General features: G+C 30.7%; 2 protein-coding genes across 2 annotated transcripts in view; both read left to right on the top strand.

Moving 5' to 3' along the window:
* LOC145335296 (uncharacterized) overlaps positions 1–18457 on the top strand; it is a 175062-nt gene that overhangs the window by 39140 nt on the left and 117465 nt on the right. The gene's annotated exons all lie outside the window — the stretch shown is intronic.
* Positions 535–4099, top strand: LOC145334882 (uncharacterized). Its single transcript, XM_080180495.1, has 5 exons — positions 535–1058; positions 1185–1324; positions 1443–1671; positions 1897–2448; positions 2545–4099. The coding sequence occupies exons 1-5, from the start codon at positions 797–799 to the stop codon at positions 3165–3167; spliced, it is 1806 nt and encodes a 601-aa protein (XP_080036621.1). The 5' UTR covers positions 535–796; the 3' UTR covers positions 3168–4099.

Here is an 18457-nt window from a genome sequence, read left to right on the forward strand (position 1 = left end):
GGTGCACACCTGCGGAAAAAATGTTAATATTTAATTATTTTAAATAATCAATATTATCTTTGTTTCCGCAGGTGTGCACCTTTCCTTCGACTTCGGCAATGTTCACCACACCGACTTCATTGCAGGTAACCTAAATAAAATAAATAAACTATTATTATTTATTAATGCAATTACAACTGCAGCAGCTACATAACCTGAATTAAATAAAGTAAAGTAAACTATTATGAATGAATAATATAAAAGAATTACTAATTTTTCAGTAACTGCAAACTATACCGATGCAGACGGTCCCAAAGAATTGTTGCTCGCCTGTGAACAGGTATAAGTTTAAAATTAATTCTTAGAAATTTAGAATGACCACAAATACCTAAATGATAATTTGATTAATTACTTATGTTTAGATGCCTAAACCCGATGCTTCCGGCCGCAGCATCTACGAATATTTCGAAGAACTGTTGAAAAGGTTTGGGCTTGAGCATTATCAACTTCTCAGCTCCACATCCGACTCGGCTGCCAACTGTGTAAAGGTAATGAAAAATTATAAATTATAATTATAAAATCATAACTATTTAATAGTTTTTTCTCGCATCGTATTTTAAATGGCTTTCCGCGGATGTAAAATGTACAATTGTAAGATAAAACCAGTTTTTTTAGATGAATATTTGAATGAATACGAGAATTAATATTATAAAACAATACCATTAGAAAGTAAATCATTAATTTATTTTTCATTCTTTAGTCCGTCAAGATACTCAATGAAGAGCACGGGAAAACCCCCACAGAGTATACAAGTTTCATGAACCATGAGGGAGTCAGTGATGATGATAGTGATAAGGAAGACACACCTGAGGCTGATAGTGAAGATGAAATCCCGTTGGATTTGTTTATAGAAGAGTTAGATGAGGTTGAGGATGGTGTTGTAGAAGCCGAAGGTGAGGGTCAGGATGGAGATGAAGAAACCCTGGCAGGAACAAGACAAGGCGATGGCGGCGATGGCGGCATATCAAGTGCGATTTTCTACAGGTCCATCGCCATCAAAGATCCACAACAAAGAGAGGGTAAGTAAAGTTAAATTAAATTCATTCCCAAAAAATTCAATGAATTACATTTAATGATTTACAGGGGTAGTTTCACGAAATGCATTTAACTAAATTATATTAATTTATTAAATTATTTCTTTTCAGCAATCACAAATTTCGGGAAACTAATAGAAGAGAACATCCAAAGAACAATGAAATGTGATGAGCAGAAATGTGGACTTATAGTGGGAGGTGTTTGCCTCAACCACCAAGTGGAGTTGGCGTTGAAGCAGGCTGCCAAAGTTGTAAGTAAATTAATTAAATGATTAATAGAACCAACTAAATAACTTATACAGTAACTTAAAAAGTTAAATAATAAATTATACAAAAACGTGAAAATTAACAAATATTATATTTTTTTAGAAAGGGAAGGGGTACAACAGAACCATAATTAACCTGGCAAAGCTGGTCAGTAAAATTATGAATAACAAGAAGCTGCGTCGCATTTTGGTAGAGAGTGGACAACGTATGCTTACCAGATACGTGGAGACGAGATGGAGCTCCAGAATGAACATGATAAAGCGGTTCTTAGAGTTGTTTGACAACAAACCACTACTTCAGAAGGTGAAAAAATCCGTGCAGGATCAGAAAGGTAAACCCAAAAAAGTTAATTATAATTTTAACAACAATTTAAAACTAACAAAATTACCAATTTAAATTTCTCTCTGTCCCTTAATTAAACAAAAGAGAAAGGTAACAAATAGAAGTTTATTAAAATTTAAACTAAATAAATTATTTCTTCTCTCGTTCCCTTAATTAAAAATTAGAACTGTATATATCAATAGAATTAATTTTTAATTTTTAATTTTTATTTTAGTCAACAAGAAGTTTGACAATCTGTGGCCAACACCTGACCAGGTTCTTGCCCTCAGAGAAGTCCTGGAAGTGTTGGAGTGTGTGGATACCATGCTGACAATTCCTGCACAAGCCCATGAGGCCACAATCGTCCAGATGTTCACCATGCTGGATACGGTGTTCTTTACCCTACGGACAAGTATGCCTGGCAACTTATTCGCTAGACGTGTATTCAAGTTCCTTCACCTGAGAGTTAACAAGATTGTCCGTACTAATGCAGGATGGCAAGTCTGTCTCTACCTACACCCCCTGTCACGCAGTCATTTGGAAATGATTGCGAGTGGCACACAAAGCTATACGGTGACACAGGATGAAGCAAAAACAATTTTACAACAAGCACCCAAAAATTGTAGGTTGTTGGGTGAACGGCTACACCGAATCTCACTGAGAGCCAACCTAAGTCCTGAAGAAAAGGCAGATGAAGAGGCCGACCTGCGTAGAGCTAATGCGGATGCCGACAATGAGGATTCCGAAGCTGACGAGTACGAATCTCCAGAAACTGCACCTCCCACAGGTAAAGATATACAATATTAATTAAAATAGATAATAATAATAACATTAGTTAAATAATTCAATTATCATTTTTATTAATTATATTTATGTATTACAGGCATGATGACACCCATCCAAAAGATGTTTTGGAACAAACAACAAGAGTTCAAAGAAATTCAGGCTCAAGCAGCAGCCAAGAAGAAAAAGAAAGAACAACGTGACAAACAGAAGGATCCCCTGGACGTCATGAAGAAACACCTGAAAGCTGGGCTGAAGGATTGGAGTAACATAGAAGAATCCAAGTTGCATGCCTTGACATACGGTTACCAACGTGAAGTCGCTAAGATAAAGGAGGAAATTGCGAAAGTCAAAAAATCTAAGTCCAAGGATTTCGATGTTGAAGAACGCCAGAAACTGTACAAACAAGGAGCAATGACCGCAACCCACAGGATGCTTACTGCCAGGTATGAACATGTTGCAGAGAAGATATGTTATCCACCTGGACTTGTCAGTTTGATGACCAACTTCAACAACTTACCTGTTTCTAATGCGAGGTGTGAGAGAATTTTCTCACACCTCAAATTAGTTTACTCATCGAGGCGGTATAACCTAGAGAAAGAAACCATCCACGCCATCATGTTCTTGAAGATGAACAAGCTAGTCCCCAAGAAGTCCCAAGCATTTTGGGATAGGCAGGTAAAAGTTACCAAGAAGACAGCAACCAAGGAACTGGAAAAGTGAAATAATTCTTGTAAATATGTTTATCATATTAATTATGTTGGAAAGAAATAAAGTAGAAGTAAAGTAAAACAAATAATTTAATGAAATAATTTTGTGTTTTTTAAATATCTGTATCATTACCATTATAAAATAAATGTTGTAATAAAACCCAAAAAACTGTTTATTGATATATTTTTTTTTTGGCAGTATTGTTATTTAATTTAACAAGGATGAATAATCAATAAGTAGCGAAGCCAAAAACATTACTCAAATCATACTTGTCTTGTGTCTTTATGCGTGGATGGTCTCTTGCTCGAGGTTCTAGAGTAAATAAGTTGGACATCAAATGAAAGTAAATACTAAATATCCAAAAATAAATTTGAATTTCAATTAAAGGGTGATGGAAAAAAATAAAAAATGCGTACTTGCCGCTTCGCTTATATTATTGTACATTCAAACATCAGTAAACCAAAAATCAGACCAATCGGATAATTAGGTCACATAAAAATTTGTTGTTAAAATGTAAAAAAAATACGGACATTAATGTCAGAACTGAATTATCAGAATGCGAATATATAAGAGTCTAAGCAAAATTGTAAGTAAATTTGTTTAAAAACAGCTTGATAATCAGGTTTAATATGAGCGTACATTTAAAACCGAGTTTCAACGCAAAAAAAACGCGGAGCCGAATCTAGAAATACGGCTGCGGATGTGTGTATATTTGGTAACATATGGTTTTTAAGTTTAATTTAAGGAAATAGACCGTTAAATCATATTATTACTGTAAAAACTCACTTTAACCTAATGTGGAGCCGAGCCGTTCTGAACGACGTAAAAAAATGCACGGAAATTCTTTTCGAACACAGGGATTCAATATTTTTAGGTAAGACTTATCGATAAAACACACCCGATACTTTGTAATTTTGGAACGATATAAAAAAATAAAAAATAAACATAATTAAAAACAAAGTATGGAGCTTGCCGAATTATTCACAGTATAAAATCTGTGCGTTTAAAATTGAAATTACCAAAAGGCAAAATAAGAATAATTAAGTTATAACGAACAGACTTATCACTTTATATTTACAAATTATTACAAAATCCTTACCTTAATATACAGTAAATGATTATGTGTACTGCCTTCCGAAATAGAAAACATAGCCTATTATTTTGACGTGTATGTACTCTTATGACATTCACTCAAAACAATAGACTACAATAATTTTTTTCGGACGACAGTACAGAATTAGATCTTCTTGTGTTGACACTTGACTAAGACTTTGTTTCTTTCTTCTTTTTTTTTATAACTATGCAAATAATATTTATCACTTTATTTTATTGTATTAATATAATTCCATTTGAAGTTTTCACATTGAATATTAATTTTTTATTATTTTTCACTTTTCTTTGTATCTAACTAACGCGTAGTATGACGTGTCAATACACTCTGAAATTCAAATAAGGACTGAAGAACTGTGTGTGTGTGCACGAGGTGCACGAGGTAGAAATGTACATGGGTAATTAGAAACTTCAATATAATTTATTTCGTTATATTTACATTTTTTAAAATAAGATTTTTTAATATGTTTTGACCACGGTAAATAATAAAAATTTGTTGGAGGAATTTTTGTGTATATATTTATCCCTGATATAACAGCATACACCGGAAACGGATGATATCAAATAACAGGGAATCTATAAATATATTGTTACAAATACAATTACAAACTATTATAAGTTAACTTTAATATATTTCATTATCGTTATATACTTTTTTTACGTAATGCAAAATTATCCTTTTTTAATATTAGGAAGAATTTTTATTTTACCCTGTAAAAAAAGCAATGAAAAAAGTAAGACGTCTAAAATGTCGTATTCTTAACAGGTAGACTTTTTGGAGTAAGGAAATTATGTCATCACATTAATTTCATAGAAAGAACCTAAAAGTCTAATATATCTAGTAAATTTTATTTCGGAATTGTTTAACGAACATACTTAATTTAAGATTGCGTGATTTATTTCGAAATAGAAATATAAAACGTAAAAATTTATTATTTTTCAAAATCTTCTATTTATTTACCAAGTACTTCGTATATAAATATTAAGAAATTTGAATATTTAGAAAAATAGAAATAGGGATGTATTTTTGAACGAAGTGAGAGGGGAATTAATATCCTATTTTTGAAATAGAATTCTTGCACACGTATATAAATATTCCCCAATTTCAATATTTTCATATGTCTAAATTCCCTTCCAAATTTACTCGAAATACGATACGTTTAGGGTTTAGAATAGTTAATATTTAAAATATCTAGTAGACACATCATTGATTGTATATTGTAGTAAACAATTGTGTATATTATAACTATGGTTTTAAAAATCCTGGATGGTTATGTTTTGTAAAATTTTCGCTTACACTGCACAGGAATGGTGTGCATAGATTTCTGCTATGTATCATATTATCAAAAACTATGATCGCATATTATTACAACAGCTCAAACAAAGCTTTCACATCATTGTACAATCGAGGGATCTAAAGGGATAAGACAATGGCCGATAAATTGATGTATATCCTGAATGATGATACACAAAGTTAGTGGTTTAAATGTTTGAACACTCAACTAAATGAACCAACTAATCAAAATTCACCTCAAAGTAGTTAAGAAAATTTTATTATAAAACTTTGGGGACTAGTGTAATAAACAGCCCATTGTCCCCTCTCTCTCTCTCTGGTACAATCACATTTTTAATAGGATTGAGGTACCATCTCCAGAAGTAGTTACAATGAACCTAGGAAAAACTTAATTGTAAAGAAGAACTATATCAGCGAGATCCTTCGCTAAATATATTTACACGAATACACGGACATACTGTTACTTTTGGGAAATATAAAACACTGCGGAAGGAAAGGCACACCCACAAGATTAATTCCTCATTATTTTTTTTGCAATATTATATTAAATGTTCTTTAAATCCTGAAAATTTTGGTTATGATTAATCCTATAATTTTGTGTTTGTCCGTTAAAATCTCATTATCCACTGAAGTTATTGAGTTATACAATTTAGGGAAGCTTTGTATAGCTCTTAGAATGGTTTAAGGATATATTATCTTTTAATTTAAATTCTTGGGATGGTTGGCTAGGCAATTTATCTGCCATTTTCTTTCGATCATGATATATAGCCACTAGATGCTGGAGGGGAATACATATATTTTTAGTTTGTTTTATAAATCTTTCTCTTTTTTTAAAATTTGTCTATCTATAAGTTATCCATTCTTCCACATATTTTGTTTAAGCTGTTTTAGCTAAAATTCTTTTATTTGGCCGTGTGGTCTTTCATATTAAGATCTTTTTCTTCCTATCTCTGACTCCCTCTGTCTCTCTCTCTCTCTCTCTGTATTGCTATCTCTGTCTCTCTGTCTCTCTCTCTCTCTCTCTCTCTCTCTCTCTCTCTGTCTCTCTCTCTGTCTCTCTCTCTTTCTCTGTCTCTCTCTTTCTCTGTCTCTCTCTGTCTCTCTCTTTCTCTGTCTCTCTCTATCTCTCTCTCTCTTTCGTGGTTATTATACAGTAATTAAATAAATTGACCCTAATTTTTTTCTTATATCAATCTAAAATTTGGTTCCTAGATTTTTATTTTATTTAGTATTACACAAGAATTTCTACTCTAGCTCTCGTTATTTTTGGTGTTATATTGCTTCTATAAAAAGACTTCAAAGCAATCTTTAAAAATCTCATACATGTATGTAGTAGAATAGAGAGATATTTAAATGGATTTTAAAAGTATTCCCCCTCCTATAAAGTAAATAGGTAATGAATTCGACTCTAACATTTAAGGGGTCTGTATTCGAAGGATTCCTAGGACACATGTGAAGCTTATCTATTAAGTAGAACTTAATTGGTTGAGTGGTTCACAAGATCTTAACAGACTGACACATAACTCCTACCACTTTATTTATCAGGTAGAGTCTACCAAATGCAAAATTTGACTCATTATGTAAATGTTTTCAATGAAAATTTAAGCAACACAACTTTACTTCTATAACTATAGGTCAGTTAAGCATTATGTTAATTAAAAGGAAACGTCTTGTTGCTGTATCTTATTTGTAGAGACCCATTACTTGCATAAAGCCTATCTTTAAACCCGTGATTCTCATGCATTTGAGTTTTTAAACAGGTCCTTACATATATTTAATTTTGGTGTTTCTTTATAAAAGCAAAGTTGTTTGTTTGATGGTTATAATTTTTTCCTTATATTTTCAGGGTTTTATGGGCTAAGAGAATCGAAGATAAATTTAAGTTTATCCCTAATGATGATAGACAAATTAACCCTTTAATACATTAAAATTATTGGTTGAAAAGTTTGGACACTATTGGTTTAGAACAATAGTTTTGAGCCAACAAATATTGTATCGCAATTTAAAAACTTTGAGTAAAATTATAATTTTCAGTCCAATGTCTCTTCCCTCCCTGGGAAAGCCTTGTATTTAGTAAATTATAGAGTAGCTGCGCTACACACATTGATTAAGCACATTCTTGTCCAAGATAAAGTAATTAAAGCTGAAACTAATTAAACCTAAATGCTTTTTAATTGTCGACAATTCAATCACGTTTTTGGATAGTACAATGTATGATAAAATATTTTTTTTTGTATCATGAGAAAAATTCTGTTTTGGGTAGTATGTGTTTGTGTATTTGTGTGTGTTTAAGTGTCGCAATGAGCATAGCCTATTATATAAAGTAGTAGGCTTTTTTTGTCTGTAACGTAGGATCTCGCTAACCACTGAACCAATATATTCTCCCATTTCAGTTAAGCTTCATATATGTCTAGGTAAGGCTTATAACTATTTTGGGGGAGGGTAGATACCATCATAATAGTTATTTCTTTCATCGTATTATAAACGGCTTTCCGCGGATATAGAATGTACAATTATGAAATTAAAACTAGTTTTTTTAGCCCCGAGATGCCGAAGGCACGGGCTACAAAAACTAGTTTTAATCTTATGATTGTACATTTCTATATTCGTAGAAAACTGGATATAATACGATGATAGACATAGTTTTTTCGTATGGATGAGAACCGGTTCCTATCCACCTTATTCGAATGAATACGAGAATAGTTATTTCTCGTATCGTATTATAAACGGCTTTCCGCGGATATAGAATGTACAATTATAAGATTAAAACTAGTTTTTTTAGCCCCGAGATGCCGAAGGCACGGGCTAAAAAACTAGTTTCAATCTTATGATTGTACATTTCTATATTCGTAGAAAACTGGATATAATACGATGATAGACATAGTTTTTTCGTATGGATGAGAACCGGTTCCTATCCACCTTATTCGAATGAATACGAGAAAATAAATTATCTATATAATTAAAATTTAAAAACACCCATTTTGAGTGCTCCTAGAGGCCTCTAGGTCGTAGCCACTAGTTACTGATAAACTGACCAATCAATGGCGTAAGTAAGTGTATTGAAAATCAAAACAATCAATTTAATAGTTATTGAAACCTTAAGCTACAGAAAAAAAACCTTACTACTATATATAAGGATCTGCTAAATTTGATTAAGCTTCTATTGCACAAAATCGTCCTTGTTTTATATACTATTTACTTACTGACCATTTTTATGGGGGCCCACGAATACAGGAATATGTCATTTTAAGATGAAATTTTTAATAGGTAATAATTTAAATTAGCTCTTTGTAGATATAGGTTTCCATTGAAAATGTAATATTTGGCGACAAAATGTCTTTAGATTGTTTATTTATTGTATTAACTTAGATGTGTATTAATCTATAATACAAAGTAGAACGATGTCTGTCTGTTTGTTTGTCTGTGTGTCTGTTTGTTTGCAGCAAAGGATCTCGCTAACCGCTGAACCGATCGGGTTCTCCTTTACAGGGTAGCTTCTCATAGGTCCCGGGAAGGTTTATAACTATTTTCTTGGGGGGTGGGACACCCCCAACCCCTTCCAAAAAATAAAAATACCCCCCCCAAAAAAAAATTTCTTTTTAAAACTAAAATTGAAATGTTGGGGTCGATTATCCCCCCCCCCCACCCCATAAAAAAAAATTTCCCCCCCCCCCCCCAAAGAAATTTTTTTTTTTTAGATTTATTTTTTAAATATAAATTACGAAAAGGGCTAGGGGCGAAGCCGCTAGTCCTATAGTATAAAGTAGTAAGCTTTTTTTGTCTGTAACGAAGGATCTCGATAACCACTGAACCAATATGGTTCTCCTTTACAGTACAGCTTCTTAGATGGTTTTAGAATACCTTTACCTTCGAATATAGAGCCCCTAGATACTAAGGGCGCAGCCGCTAGTAAGGTTATTAGAATTAGTCATCTATAAGTCATCCATGAGCCATTTTTAGATATGCTAAATTGTTGACAAAGCTATGTAAATTAAAAACACAAAATTTATTAATGTTTTTCTATCCTTACATCCCTAAAAGATTCTAACAAGACAAATCATTTCTTTTATAGACAACATTTATTTGGGGGATGAGGTGTGGATTCACAACCGCATATTTTCAACTCGCTAAATGTACAATATTAGAGTAAAACGCTAAAAAGAGAAAGGGTTAAATAACTGTATTTCCCCATCGCACTGCCCTTGTGCCGACCCTCAATCGGGTCATTGAAAATCAACCAATGGTGTGGTGTGTAGTAACACAGCCAAATAGCAGAATAAAATTTGGTAGCAGACGGAAAAGATCATTGAAAAAGGGAGGGAGGGAGGTATCTGTATATACATCTATATTATAGATCTGTTTCTACAGTGGCAAATAGAATATGTTTAACTAGCAGCTACATGTTTAAGTGGGTTTGGGGGAAGTGGTTATAAACCTTCCCAGGACCTATGAGATGCTTCGCTATAAAGGATAACCTTATCGGTCCAGAAATTTGCGAAATCTTTTGCTACACTCAGACAGACATCCTGTTACTTTTATAAGGATTATCACAGCAAGCCATTAGTGACGGGGCAGTTGGTGCTGTTGTAATAATTTGCGGTTCTAATTATTTGAGAATACGACTCATATGTGGAAGTGACTGCTCACTTTTATTTGGTCGGGCCTTAAGGCCAGATTACTATTTTTTGGGGCAGGGAAACGGGGATAAGACAATGGATGATAAATTTATCAAATTACTAAATGTTTCATTGATTTGCAGAGTTTGTCTACATTTGGTCACAAACAGATTAATTTTATTTGATCGTTTTTATAGGGATAAGACAAAGAAGGATATATTGATGTTCCATACCAATTATGATAAACCAAATTATCTCTACTCCAGATTAAATTTTGGTTTGACAACTTGTTTGTGAAACTTTGGGTACCAGTGTAATCTACAGTCTGATACACCCTATCTCCATGCAAAAATATGACAAAGTGTAAGGCAAAGCAGTTTTTCTTCAAGTTGAACATCCCTACATCAGTCATGTTTTAATTGAAATTGACCAATCTGTTTTTCCCTGGCATTAAACAAGGCCATTTAAACATTTTATTATTAGGGTTTTCCTTGTCCCTTTAAATATTATCACAGGAGGAGATAATTCTATGGGATATAGGGATAGAACAATGGATTTTATTATTAGGGTTTTCCTTGTTCTTTAAATATTATCACATGAGGAGATAATTCTATGGAATATAGGGATAGAACAATGAATTTTATTATTAGGGTTTTCCTTATCCCTTTAAATATTATCACAGGAGGAGATAATTCTATGGAATATAGGGATAGAACAATGGATTTTATTATTAGGGTTTTCCTTGTCTCTTTAAATATTATCACAGGAGGAGATAATTATATAGGATATAGGGATAGAACAATGGATTTTATTATTAGGGTTTTCCTTGTCTCTTTAAATATTATCACAGGAGGAGATAATTATATAGGATATAAGGATAGAACAATGAATTTTATTATTAGGGTTTTCCTTATCCCTTTAAATATTATCACAGGAGGAGATAATTATATAGGATATAGGGATAGAACAATGGATTTTATTATTAGGGTTTTCCTTATTCTTTTAATATTATCACAGGAGGAGATAATTCTATGGGATATAGGGATAGAACAATGGATTTTATTATTAGGGTTTTCCTTATTCTTTAAATATTATCACAGGAGGAGATAATTCTATGGGATATAAGGATAGAACAATGGATTTTATTATTAGAATTCTTCTTGTATCTTTAAATATTATCACAGGAGGAGATAATTATATAGGATATAGGGATAGAACAATGGATTTTATTATTAGAATTCTTCTTGTATCTTTAAATATTATCACAGGAGGAGATAATTCTATGGGATATAGGGATAGAACAATGGATTTTATTATTAGGGTTTTCCTTATTCTTTAAATATTATCACAGGAGGAGATAATTCTATGGGATATAGGGATAGAACAATGGATTTTATTATTAGAATTCTTCTTGTATCTTTAAATATTATCACAGGAGGAGATAATTCTATGGGATATAGGGATAGAACAATGGATTTTATTATTAGAATTCTTCTTGTATCTTTAAATATTATCACAGGAGGAGATAATTCTATGGGATATAGGGATAGAACAATGGATTTTATTATTAGGGTTTTCCTTTAAATATTATCACAGGAGGAGATAATTCTATAGGATATAGGGATAGAACAATGGATTTTATTATTAGGGTTTTCCTTATTCTTTAAATATTATCACAGGAGGAGATAATTCTATGGGATATAGGGATAGAACAATGGATTTTATTATTAGGGTTTTCCTTTAAATATTATCACAAGAGGAGATAATTCTATAGGATATAGGGATAGAACAATGGATTTTATTATTAGAATTCTTCTTGTATCTTTAAATATTATCACAGGAGGAGATAATTCTATGGAATATAGGGATAGAACAATGAATTTTATTATTAGGGTTTTCCTTATCCCTTTAAATATTATCACAGGAGGAGATAATTCTATGGAATATAGGGATAGAACAATGGATTTTATTATTAGGGTTTTCCTTGTCTCTTTAAATATTATCACAGGAGGAGATAATTATATAGGATATAGGGATAGAACAATGGATTTTATTATTAGGGTTTTCCTTGTCTCTTTAAATATTATCACAGGAGGAGATAATTATATAGGATATAAGGATAGAACAATGAATTTTATTATTAGGGTTTTCCTTATCCCTTTAAATATTATCACAGGAGGAGATAATTATATAGGATATAGGGATAGAACAATGGATTTTATTATTAGGGTTTTCCTTTTTCTTTTAATATTATCACAGGAGGAGATAATTCTATGGGATATAGGGATAGAACAATGGATTTTATTATTAGGGTTTTCCTTATTCTTTAAATATTATCACAGGAGGAGATAATTCTATGGGATATAGGGATAGAACAATGGATTTTATTATTAGAATTCTTCTTGTATCTTTAAATATTATCACAGGAGGAGATAATTCTATGGGATATAGGGATAGAACAATGGATTTTATTATTAGAATTCTTCTTGTATCTTTAAATATTATCACAGGAGGAGATAATTCTATGGGATATAGGGATAGAACAATGGATTTTATTATTAGGGTTTTCCTTTAAATATTATCACAGGAGGAGATAATTCTATAGGATATAGGGATAGAACAATGGATTTTATTATTAGGGTTTTCCTTATTCTTTAAATATTATCACAGGAGGAGATAATTCTATGGGATATAGGGATAGAACAATGGATTTTATTATTAGGGTTTTCCTTGTTCTTTAAATATTATCACAGGAGGAGATAATTATATAGGATATAAGGATAGAACAATGGATTTTATTATTAGGGTTTTCCTTGTTCTTTAAATATTATCACAGGAGGAGATAATTATATAGGATATAGGGATAGAACAATGGATTTTATTATTAGGGTTTTCCTTGTTCTTTAAATATTATCACAGGAGGAGATAATTATATAGGATATAAGGATAGAACAATGGATTTTATTATTAGGGTTTTCCTTGTCTCTTTAAATATTATCACAGGAGGAGATAATTATATAGGATATAAGGATAGAACAATGAATTTTATTATTAGGGTTTTCCTTATCCCTTTAAATATTATCACAGGAGGAGATAATTATATAGGATATAGGGATAGAACAATGGATTTTATTATTAGGGTTTTCCTTGTTCTTTAAATATTATCACAGGAGGAGATAATTATATAGGATATAAGGATAGAACAATGGATTTTATTATTAGGGTTTTCCTTATCCCTTTAAATATTATCACAGGAGGAGATAATTCTATAGGATATAGGGATAGAACAATGGATTTTATTATTAGGGTTTTCCTTGTTCTTTAAATATTATCACATGAGGAGATAATTCTATGGAATATAGGGATAGAACAATGAATTTTATTATTAGGGTTTTCCTTATCCCTTTAAATATTATCACAGGAGGAGATAATTCTATGGAATATAGGGATAGAACAATGGATTTTATTATTAGGGTTTTCCTTGTCTCTTTAAATATTATCACAGGAGGAGATAATTATATAGGATATAGGGATAGAACAATGGATTTTATTATTAGGGTTTTCCTTGTCTCTTTAAATATTATCACAGGAGGAGATAATTATATAGGATATAAGGATAGAACAATGAATTTTATTATTAGGGTTTTCCTTATCCCTTTAAATATTATCACAGGAGGAGATAATTATATAGGATATAGGGATAGAACAATGGATTTTATTATTAGGGTTTTCCTTTTTCTTTTAATATTATCACAGGAGGAGATAATTCTATGGGATATAGGGATAGAACAATGGATTTTATTATTAGGGTTTTCCTTATTCTTTAAATATTATCACAGGAGGAGATAATTCTATGGGATATAGGGATAGAACAATGGATTTTATTATTAGAATTCTTCTTGTATCTTTAAATATTATCACAGGAGGAGATAATTCTATGGGATATAGGGATAGAACAATGGATTTTATTATTAGAATTCTTCTTGTATCTTTAAATATTATCACAGGAGGAGATAATTCTATGGGATATAGGGATAGAACAATGGATTTTATTATTAGGGTTTTCCTTTAAATATTATCACAGGAGGAGATAATTCTATAGGATATAGGGATAGAACAATGGATTTTATTATTAGGGTTTTCCTTATTCTTTAAATATTATCACAGGAGGAGATAATTCTATGGGATATAGGGATAGAACAATGGATTTTATTATTAGGGTTTTCCTTGTTCTTTAAATATTATCACAGGAGGAGATAATTATATAGGATATAAGGATAGAACAATGGATTTTATTATTAGGGTTTTCCTTGTTCTTTAAATATTATCACAGGAGGAGATAATTATATAGGATATAGGGATAGAACAATGGATTTTATTATTAGGGTTTTCCTTGTTCTTTAAATATTATCACAGGAGGAGATAGTTATATAGGATATAAGGATAGAACAATGGATTTTATTATTAGGGTTTTCCTTGTCTCTTTAAATATTATCACAGGAGGAGATAATTATATAGGATATAAGGATAGAACAATGAATTTTATTATTAGGGTTTTCCTTATCCCTTTAAATATTATCACAGGAGGAGATAATTATATAGGATATAGGGATAGAACAATGGATTTTATTATTAGGGTTTTCCTTATTCTTTAAATATTATCACAGGAGGAGATAATTCTATGGGATATAGGGATAGAACAATGGATTTTATTATTAGGGTTTTCCTTATTCTTTAAATATTATCACAGGAGGAGATAATTCTATGGGATATAGGGATAGAACAATGGATTTTATTATTAGAATTCTTCTTGTATCTTTAAATATTATCACAGGAGGAGATAATTCTATGGGATATAGGGATAGAACAATGGATTTTATTATTAGAATTCTTCTTGTATCTTTAAATATTATCACAGGAGGAGATAATTCTATGGGATATAGGGATAGAACAATGGATTTTATTATTAGAATTCTTCTTGTATCTTTAAATATTATCACAGGAGGAGATAATTCTATGGGATATAGGGATAGAACAATGGATTTTATTATTAGAATTCTTCTTGTATCTTTAAATATTATCACAGGAGGAGATAATTCTATGGAATATAGGGATAGAACAATGGATTTTATTATTAGGGTTTTCCTTTAAATATTATCACAGGAGGAGATAATTCTATAGGATATAGGGATAGAACAATGGATTTTATTATTAGGGTTTTCCTTATTCTTTAAATATTATCACAGGAGGAGATAATTCTATGGGATATAGGGATAGAACAATGGATTTTATTATTAGGGTTTTCCTTGTTCTTTAAATATTATCACAGGAGGAGATAATTATATAGGATATAAGGATAGAACAATGGATTTTATTATTAGGGTTTTCCTTGTTCTTTAAATATTATCACAGGAGGAGATAATTCTATAGGATATAGGGATAGAACAATGGATTTTATTATTAGGGTTTTCCTTGTTCTTTAAATATTATCACATGAGGAGATAATTCTATGGAATATAGGGATAGAACAATGAATTTTATTATTAGGGTTTTCCTTATCCCTTTAAATATTATCACAGGAGGAGATAATTCTATGGAATATAGGGATAGAACAATGGATTTTATTATTAGGGTTTTCCTTGTCTCTTTAAATATTATCACAGGAGGAGATAATTATATAGGATATAGGGATAGAACAATGGATTTTATTATTAGGGTTTTCCTTGTCTCTTTAAATATTATCACAGGAGGAGATAATTATATAGGATATAAGGATAGAACAATGAATTTTATTATTAGGGTTTTCCTTATCCCTTTAAATATTATCACAGGAGGAGATAATTATATAGGATATAGGGATAGAACAATGGATTTTATTATTAGGGTTTTCCTTTTTCTTTTAATATTATCACAGGAGGAGATAATTCTATGGGATATAGGGATAGAACAATGGATTTTATTATTAGGGTTTTCCTTATTCTTTAAATATTATCACAGGAGGAGATAATTCTATGGGATATAGGGATAGAACAATGGATTTTATTATTAGAATTCTTCTTGTATCTTTAAATATTATCACAGGAGGAGATAATTCTATGGGATATAGGGATAGAACAATGGATTTTATTATTAGAATTCTTCTTGTATCTTTAAATATTATCACAGGAGGAGATAATTCTATGGGATATAGGGATAGAACAATGGATTTTATTATTAGGGTTTTCCTTTAAATATTATCACAGGAGGAGATAATTCTATAGGATATAGGGATAGAACAATGGATTTTATTATTAGGGTTTTCCTTATTCTTTAAATATTATCACAGGAGGAGATAATTCTATGGGATATAGGGATAGAACAATGGATTTTATTATTAGGGTTTTCCTTGTTCTTTAAATATTATCACAGGAGGAGATAATTATATAGGATATAAGGATAGAACAATGGATTTTATTATTAGGGTTTTCCTTGTTCTTTAAATATTATCACAGGAGGAGATAATTATATAGGATATAGGGATAGAACAATGGATTTTATTATTAGGGTTTTCCTTGTTCTTTAAATATTATCACAGGAGGAGATAGTTATATAGGATATAAGGATAGAACAATGGATTTTATTATTAGGGTTTTCCTTGTCTCTTTAAATATTATCACAGGAGGAGATAATTATATAGGATATAAGGATAGAACAATGAATTTTATTATTAGGGTTTTCCTTATCCCTTTAAATATTATCACAGGAGGAGATAATTATATAGGATATAGGGATAGAACAATGGATTTTATTATTAGGGTTTTCCTTATTCTTTAAATATTATCACAGGAGGAGATAATTCTATGGGATATAGGGATAGAACAATGGATTTTATTATTAGGGTTTTCCTTATTCTTTAAATATTATCACAGGAGGAGATAATTCTATGGGATATAGGGATAGAACAATGGATTTTATTATTAGAATTCTTCTTGTATCTTTAAATATTATCACAGGAGGAGATAATTCTATGGGATATAGGGATAGAACAATGGATTTTATTATTAGAATTCTTCTTGTATCTTTAAATATTATCACAGGAGGAGATAATTCTATGGGATATAGGGATAGAACAATGGATTTTATTATTAGAATTCTTCTTGTATCTTTAAATATTATCACAGGAGGAGATAATTCTATGGGATATAGGGATAGAACAATGGATTTTATTATTAGAATTCTTCTTGTATCTTTAAATATTATCACAGGAGGAGATAATTCTATGGAATATAGGGATAGAACAATGGATTTTATTATTAGGGTTTTCCTTTAAATATTATCACAGGAGGAGATAATTCTATAGGATATAGGGATAGAACAATGGATTTTATTATTAGGGTTTTCCTTATTCTTTAAATATTATCACAGGAGGAGATAATTCTATGGGATATAGGGATAGAACAATGGATTTTATTATTAGGGTTTTCCTTGTTCTTTAAATATTATCACAGGAGGAGATAATTATATAGGATATAAGGATAGAACAATGGATTTTATTATTAGGGTTTTCCTTGTTCTTTAAATATTATCACAGGAGGAGATAATTATATAGGATATAGGGATAGAACAATGGATTTTATTATTAGGGTTTTCCTTGTTCTTTAAATATTATCACAGGAGGAGATAATTATATAGGATATAAGGATAGAACAATGGATTTTATTATTAGGGTTTTCCTTGTCTCTTTAAATATTATCACAGGAGGAGATAATTATATAGGATATAAGGATAGAACAATGAATTTTATTATTAGGGTTTTCCTTATCCCTTTAAATATTATCACAGGAGGAGATAATTATATAGGATATAGGGATAGAACAATGGATTTTATTATTAGGGTTTTCCTTATTCTTTAAATATTATCACAGGAGGAGATAATTCTATGGGATATAGGGATAGAACAATGGATTTTATTATTAGGGTTTTCCTTATTCTTTAAATATTATCACAGGAGGAGATAATTCTATGGGATATAGGGATAGAACAATGGATTTTATTATTAGAATTCTTCTTGTATCTTTAAATATTATCACAGGAGGAGAAAATTCTATGGGATATAGGGATAGAACAATGGATTTTATTATTAGAATTCTTCTTGTATCTTTAAATATTATCACAGGAGGAGATAATTCTATGGGATATAGGGATAGAACAATGGATTTTATTATTAGAATTCTTCTTGTATCTTTAAATATTATCACAGGAGGAGATAATTCTATGGGATATAGGGATAGAACAATGGATTT

The sequence above is a fragment of the Acartia tonsa genome, chromosome 13 (assembly GCF_053477335.1).
Source record: "Acartia tonsa isolate MP-2025a chromosome 13, ASM5347733v1, whole genome shotgun sequence".
Lineage (NCBI taxonomy): Eukaryota > Metazoa > Arthropoda > Copepoda > Calanoida > Acartiidae > Acartia > Acartia tonsa.